Source organism: Pterocles gutturalis, unplaced genomic scaffold (genome assembly GCF_000699245.1).
Source record: "Pterocles gutturalis isolate BGI_N339 unplaced genomic scaffold, ASM69924v1 scaffold14544, whole genome shotgun sequence".
Classification (NCBI taxonomy): domain Eukaryota; kingdom Metazoa; phylum Chordata; class Aves; order Pterocliformes; family Pteroclidae; genus Pterocles; species Pterocles gutturalis.
In genome coordinates, this window is record NW_010135947.1 from 6,146 (window position 1) to 14,496 (window position 8,351).

General features: G+C 33.1%; 1 protein-coding gene across 1 annotated transcript in view; it reads left to right on the plus strand.

Moving 5' to 3' along the window:
- KCNMA1 (potassium large conductance calcium-activated channel, subfamily M, alpha member 1) overlaps nucleotides 1-8,351 on the plus strand; it is a gene marked incomplete at both ends in the record, with an annotated part of 119,421 nt that overhangs the window by 3,420 nt on the left and 107,650 nt on the right. Inside the window, 3 exons of the mRNA XM_010082111.1 lie at nucleotides 624-699; nucleotides 2,187-2,357; nucleotides 4,036-4,127. Of these exons, the coding sequence (XP_010080413.1) occupies nucleotides 624-699; nucleotides 2,187-2,357; nucleotides 4,036-4,127 (339 nt within the window). The remainder of the gene's footprint in view (nucleotides 1-623; nucleotides 700-2,186; nucleotides 2,358-4,035; nucleotides 4,128-8,351) is intronic.

Genomic DNA, 8,351 nt, shown 5'->3' on the forward strand with positions numbered 1-8,351 from the left:
AAAATGTGGTGAGTATGCAACAAAAACATCTTGCAGTTAATTTTTAAAGCTTCCGCAAGTCTGGAGTCAAAAGCACAATGAATATAGATGAAGCATGCAAGCTAACAAAAAATGAAAGAATTTGAAAAACATCGGTCAATTGCATGTAAAAATGCAGTGTTCAGCAACTAATGTTTAATTGGCATTGCTCACTTTAATTCATTGAACCTGAATGGATGTATTCCTGGTAGCAGAATATTTACATGTTGAAGTATATAGCAATGAAAAATGAGAAGGTGAGTGTACTGAGAGGCAACCAAATTATTTGTGAGAAAATATTACTTATTTCTATTTGATTATGAGTACAGATGTAGACAAAGTTTCCATTTGTCTTTCTGCTCTCAAATGCATGGAAATTTTTCTTTCAAGATAGCTAAATTATGAAAATGTGAACTCTGGAAAGCCAAAATAATACATATTTTGCCTAGGCTTTTGATTAAGTTTTTTAGGGAGCCTGCATCTCTTCAGAAGTCATCGGCAGACTCTTTCAGTCCAAAGTATGCAGTTGTATACAGGTACACATTAAAAACGTGTGATAAATTCCAGTCTAAGTTCTATTTGTTTTGGGTTTTGTTTATTTTCAGTAATTCCATCAAGCTAGTGAATCTGTGCTCTATATTTATCAGCACGTGGCTGACAGCAGCTGGGTTCATACATTTGGTAAGTATATCTGAAAATACTTTGTTGACTTCTTCTCATGGATCATCTGCTCTCTGAGCTACTTTATTACCTGAAATTGCATTTCTCTGGATAATCCCTTAGCAAATCTATAGAGTACAATAAAAAAGACATCAGAGTTTGAATTTTAGGCTTCTACTCAAAACTAATACTGAGTAATACGTCATTAACTTAATCAATAAAATATGACTTGAACTGGTGCAACTTCTTGTATGATTACAATTTACCAGTAGGTGGCAATGTTTCCTAAATAACTACCCGGAGTGCTTCCTGGAAGGGGTTGGCAGAGCTGAAATGATACTCAGGTCCTGGGAATTCAGTGGTTGTACTAGAAAAAAGCAGTTCTATATTTCCATAAGAAGTAATGGGATTGCTGATGTTCTGGGTAGCAATTTTTTAGAGATTATTTCCTTATATTTTCTTTTTAAATTTCAAAATATTTGGTGTAGCTTTCAGTCACTGATTACATAGATTTTTGTAATAGATTTTTATTCTGCACTCAACAATACCTGAAAAATGTAAGATCGTTAGTATAGAAGTAAATCTGAGTTAATAAATGTGAATATTTATATATATGATAGGTATATGTCAATTGTGTGTTTAAAACATTTTAAACTTATAGATTTTACTGATTTCTTTAGTAAGATAAACTTAAATATGGTTGTTTGTCCTTTAAGTACATTTTATGATTAACTTACAATGATGAAAATTTCAAGGTGCTAGTAGTAATAAGTTCTTCAGGAATGGGTTTGGACTAATATTATAATTTAATTATATTGATGTTAGTCCAGAGCAATTTGATTGGCTTCACTTGAATTACATTGAGCTACATCCAGCTCGATATGATTAAATTCAGAATATTTATCTTCTTCTTATACCAGATGGTCATTTAATTTTCACTCTTGTAAAGATGCACCGAAATTTTGGATGTTTTCATTTATGATATACTTCTCTTTCATGGATGGCCACATTTTTACACTCCTTTGGGCAAATGTAGCAATTTTAATCATAGAAACATTAGCTTTTTCTATTTTTGAACCACAAAAAAAAGCTTTTTTTAGTATCACTAAACTTAACATGTCACTAGTGCTGTTATTAGCTACATAATGCTTTAAAACAAAAACAAGAAGTATAGTTTTACATGTAAGATTCACTTCGAAAAAGGTCTGCAAAATGGTATAAAATGAATTTACCTATCTGCATTAACAAGTTTTATTATTTAGTGGTGAATGGAAAAGATACTTTCCATAAATAGTATGAGTGGCAAGGCTATGCATATTGGCAAAATAACTGTAATGCTATAATTGGGACTCGGTTAATTTCTGTATTTGTTCAAAATAAATCACAGAAGGGATCCAGAGTTTATATTATATGCCAAATTATATATATATATTCACACACACATATATCACTAGAGCTAATTTGTGGTACAACTCTATTAATTAGTTATGTTTTCTTGTGCATTTTAGGTGGAGAACTCAGGGGATCCATGGGAAAATTTCCAAAATAATCAACCTCTAACATATTGGGAATGTGTTTATTTACTGATGGTTACAATGTCCACTGTTGGCTATGGAGATGTTTATGCAAAAACAACCCTTGGTCGCCTTTTCATGGTCTTCTTCATCCTTGGGGGATTGGTAAAAACTCATTATTATTATTTTATTATTATTGTCGTTGTTATTATTATTATTCCGTCTACCTTGATACTTGATCTTGTATATCTCAATGTTGCAATTAAAGAAATAATATCTGGTTTTGTAAATTTTAATTAGTTATGTGTTTAATACACACCATTTTTCTTCAATGGAACAATAGGTTGTCAGAGAATATGAAGTTAGTCCAGTTTAGTAGAATCAGAATTTTGCTAATGCATTTTAGTAATGCTTGAGAATACATGAAGTGCCTTAATATTTCAACTTATAATGCTATTAGAAGTTATTATTATTATTATTATATTTGTAGTCCTTTACTTTCTAGTGACTGACGGTAGAGTGTTTTTTTGAGGCTTCTATTGATATTTAAAGGCACTTTGCGGTTTCAGAAGTCCTACCCACCCTCCTGTGTTCCTTCCCAGAATTCCAACAAACACTGTGGCTTTGGACTGCCTAAAAGAGCAGCTTGCCTGATCCAGATGATGGCAAACCACATTCTCTTTAATTTCAATCATCTTTTCATGTCATGTAGCACAATTTTAACTCACAGTTTATCACATGGCCATAACCAGTATCCTTTTATATCAGCAAATTCTCTTGCTCTTTGTCCTGTATGTACATAGCACCTAACTTACTTGTGTCAATTTTTCTATTATTTATCAGTGTGAGTAATATTATAGGACTTGTTGCAATGTTATTCTCTAAACCAGCAAGGTTTATTTTAATATTTACACTGTGTAAGGTAAGTGCTTTATGGATGACTCACAATATATATTGTGCACATACATACATATGGATGTTGTTATTTTTACTCTCATACATTGATTTCACATATTCATCCATCTTACAGAAGTGATATGTATATAACTAGTCTTATGAATGGCATATAAGACACGCGCAGATACATATATATGAGTATGTATATGAGCATAAATATATGCATTCACATGTATGTTTATTGACATACGAAGACAAAGACTATGTCAACTGGCAGTAGCTCTTCGAAGTATCCAGCCACAAAGAAGATGTTTGTTGGACAAAACATGGCAGAATAATTTTTATTTTCTCCTCAAAACCTTTTTTCTATCACATGTTATTCCAATCCTTTTAAAAACACAAACTTTTGGAAAAGGTTTTTGTTGGGGCAGGGGGGTGACCTTTTTGTTTCTTACTGGGGAATAACCCCTGATTCCATCTTGGTTTTGCCTTCTTTTGAGTCCTAATCACTGGGGGGCAAAAAGTCTGTCTTCTAAAATAGAAATGGTTTTGTTTTTGTTTTCTTTTTTTCAGTGGAGCTTCGATAGGTTTTTTTTCCCTCCCCTCTTCAGGAAGAATTAGACATAACTGTATTTTATGATTAGATACCAGTTTGAATTAATTTTGTTCTTGTTTTGCTTTGTGTGCCTATTTTTCCTCTTTTGACCATTTTTTTTCATGTATAAGGTGTGCATCTTCTCCAAGAGCAACTTTTACATTTAGCCTTTTTGTTTTGTTTGATAAGAACTTTTACATTTTTTTAAATTTTCTTTTTAAACAACTTTATAGATCTAATTCTTTTGCATTTTCAGATCTTAAAGATATATATCTTCTGAAAATATTCATCATCCCCCTTTCTTTGGCCTCTCTTTTTAGTCTTTTCTTCTGTCTCCTATCTTCTTCTTAGGCCATGTTTGCCAGCTACGTCCCTGAAATCATAGAGTTAATAGGAAACCGCAAGAAATATGGTGGTTCCTATAGTGCGGTTAGTGGAAGAAAGTAAGTATCCCAAGAGGCTCTGCTGCCTCTGCTGCAGTAGAACACTCTCTGCATGCCATTTTCTTTTTTTTTTTTGTGTTTTTGTTTCATGCATGTAGGCAATGTTTGCTCGCTACGTGCCAGAAATTGCTGCTCTCATCCTTAATCGGAAGAAATACGGCGGGACTTTTAACTCAACCCGAGGCAGAAAGTAAGTCAAAAAAGACCAGGTGTGGTTGTGTGACTTTAAAGAGCCCCTGAAGGTGGTAATAGCTGACTAACAGCTTACAAGGCTGTATTGCTTGACATCAGATGTTACCACTGGAGAGTTGTCACACTGTAATTAGAGACCTGGGTTATGCTACAGTACAAGTCACATCATTTTGTCCCTTCTTCAAGAGAACCTGGATACCACTAGGACTACACTGACACATCTTGTAAAAAACACTGCTGTTACATATGCAGTAAGCTTCTGGTACAATGTTGACTTGTCACTTCACAGCTTTGGGCATTGGGTTATCATGCGGTCACCTCTTAACTAAGTGACAATGATAATTCACATTTTCAAGCAACTCAGTTCTTTAGAAAATTTATGTTGATTGGGTTATTCCATTAGACTGACTGTGTCAGAAGTCTGATAGTGCTATTTCTCATTGTTCAAACTCAGATCTCATGCAGCTCCCATTGATTTCATATGAATGCTGCAAACACTTGTGATTTTAAGATCTATGACCAGGGATTTTAAAGTGATTATCGTCCACACAATGTATGAAACCTATCCTAAGAAGAACAGGTGGTAGCCTTAGTATCAAGATAGAATGGAAAAAAACCAAACCTGTAAAAGATATTATTTTTACCAGCAAAGGTTACATTCTATTGGACCGCATTAGCTCATTACATTTCTGTTGAAAACCTGCTTGTTTCCTTGACCAAGTTAAAACCAGCTCTTTCTGGCATTCCCAGCATCTAGACCTGCTGAGATATAGCCTTTAATGAAATAAGTGTACTTGGCGATGTAGTAGTTTCTGCTCTATATTGCCATTGCTATCTTTTGTTTCATTACATATCATTGTGACGTTCATGTGGTAGAGATACTTTTTCCATAAAATGCTAGTCATACAGAATTCTTTCCATATAGCGTAAAGAAGATAATGCAAGCAAAGCATCTAATTAATTGTCCCTCTCCTTTAAGAAAATTTATTTTTTACTTTATTCCTTTCAAGTCATCACCCACGCATCATCTTATAAATGTGGATTATGGTTTTATCAAGTTCTTTCTTCTCTTTATGGAGCAGAAAGACTGTAAGTGTCCAACTGAGCTGGTTCTAGAGTGGTATTTTACATCACTGCACAGATAAATAAAAGTTTTTTCTTTAGTTATAGCTTATACTATTGTATATTTAATAATACTCAAGCAATTAGATTACACAATTAAGAACTTAAATACATTAATTTCTTGAGATACCCTCAAATGTCTAAAGTTATTTTTTTCTGTGAACACTAATGTTGGAAACTTGCATCATAAGTCACTTATCCAGATTTAAAAAATGCCTTGTTTCTGAGATAGAGTAGTATCATCGATTTCCCAAAATATTTATTTGTGATAGAAGCCTACTCAGTTTCGTATTTGTATTCATACTTAGTTTCTCAGAGAAGTTTTTCAAACACAGAACTTACACCTCTGTTTTTGAGACTCCAAAAGAGTTATAGCAAAGGGTAATACAGTTAAAACCTATTTTACATACAGAGTTTTAGTCTCTCCTTTTCTACATTGTCACTAGTACCCAGCGTTGCTTAGATGTGTCTAAACTTGGACCTGATCTTCAGTCAGAACCCCACATCCTGAAAAGCTCAACTCCAGATCAAAGGCTTCTGCTCGCTTTGGGGTGTGCTTAATCTTATTTTTTCACCCTTTTTTTTTTTTTGTCTTTATTTATGTGCACCATCTTTTTTTAGCTCGCTCTGTTGTCAGTGCTTTCTCTGCTGATCTCTACTGCCCATATAACTTTGTTGTTTGAAACTCAACTCTGTCATCAGCATACAAACTGTTTGATTTACTTTATGCATTGTTTTCTGGTTCAATTATTGATTACTAAGTAGTTTAAAGATGTCCTTTGCTTATGTGGGCCTTTCATCAGAGAATCTAAGCTTGGGAACTTCACAGTAAAAAGCCATTAGCACCCCTTGTTTGATGTTACTTTTGCAGTCAGTAGAACAAGATTGATGAAATGTTATGTTTGGCCAAAATTTAAGTTTTCATTTGGAATTCCGTGTTGAGGGGATGGATTGTCAAAACCAATAAGTTTTCCTTTGCTTGGGATATGGGCATGTGGTAGTAATTAGCAACATAAGATCTTTAGTTGAGCAACCAAGCATAGATTCTGGCAGCAAATATAATGAGAAACTACAGTTGTTCTATTCCTAACACCAGAAAGTTTCCAGATAAAATTAAATGCATGTACAAAATGAAGGCAGCTAAATTTTGTTGAAAGATGTAATTCCGACTCTTAAAATAGGAAATGTGTATACTTTTTAATTTTCACCAAAATAGATAAATACGTGGAATCTGCATTGTAGCATTTATATATATGTTTATACATGTTGCCTCAAGAACTACATCTGTGGAATAACATGCTTCTATATAACTATTAAACCTTTAGGTGGGAAGTTAAAATGAACATATGATTATGTGTGTTTTGAGGATTTCGCTACATGGCTTTAATACTGAGGAGAGACTTGCTATAGAATTGTAAACTATCAAAGGAGCTAGAATGTATGCAAAAAAAATTATTTCTACAAACTCCATTTACTAAAGAAGAGAAGCAACCAACACACCAGCAACTTCCTGGTCTCGCATTTCATGTTGCTTTTCAGTCAATAAAGTCCCCAGAGGACTCTCAAACTGTATAGGAATAATTTTGCACAATAAATAGGCTTACTTCTCTCTTAGATGAGACAGAGTTTGGAAACAGAAGTTGTTTGTGGGCAGTATACAATTATCAATGGTTAAATTTACTAGATACTAGGTAGTTTTGTTACAAAATGCCATGGGGATTTTTAAATTTTATTTTAAAAAATAATTTATAATCTCTACTTTTCTCAGATGGTCAGTAGACAAGAAAAAAATGGCCTTCTTAGCTTAGTTATACTTAGAACAAACAAAGGATTGCTTCTTGCTATAGTACCACTAAATACAAATGATACAGAGAAAGCCAGACTGTAATACAAAGACAGAAAATACTTCATCTTATATATATACACCTAAGATGTAACTAGGAGATAAAATTCAGGCATGAGAAGCAATCAGAACTGTAAAAAATATTGTTTTCTAATGCTGCTAAGAGGTATCTTAGGATAACAGTGATGTGGTTTCCAAGATTTTCCACATAGTCCTACATAGTTTTTCTGTTCTTTCACATGAGGAATTCAGAGCAATTCTCTTTCCTGTGCATTTCCCTGGATACTACATTATTTTACGTTTTGGGAAATACTTTTTGCAAAGCGGGTGTTGTACATATTCTTTACATATCAGTCAATGTTTTTCGGATTTCTTTAGAAGTAGGTAACAGTGAAATTTACCTTCCCCATAGAATAGTTGGCGTATTTTTTATTGTTAATAGACTAGTAACTCCTTGAGAGAGTTTTTTTGTGAGATTTAATGGAGTCAAGTTTATGCTTTCCGACAATGAGAAATGCTTTAAAAATGCAAAGTAGACAAATTTATAATGAAGGTTAACTCTTGTTAGTTTTTTCATCACCAAGCATTATGTCATCACACTGAAAAATATCTGCAGTATTATATAGGACATATCTCAGTAAAACATTGTGAAGCTTACTAGATCGCTAAGAAAAAACTAATGAAAACATGTATTTGAAAGAAGTTATATTCAGGCAATTTCATAAAGTAAATTAGTGACAAACTAGTACCATTATCAACAGATAAAGTGGTTTGTAATGACAAAATATTGGCTGTAAATACTGGAGATAAGAGCTAGATGTAACATGCAGTTGGGTGAAGAAGGAAAAATCTGACCTTTTATTACAATATTTTAAAAATATTAGACTTTAGTTTAGAAAATGTAATTTTATATATATATATATGAGCAGGGAAAGTTTAATGCTTTTTTTGTCTGTTTGAATGTGTTTTTCCATCAGTTACAAACTGGAATTGTATATAGCTTGAGTATTAATGATATTTCCTCTCAGCCTTTTTTCTTACTATTAAGAAAGAAACCAGCAGCTGGT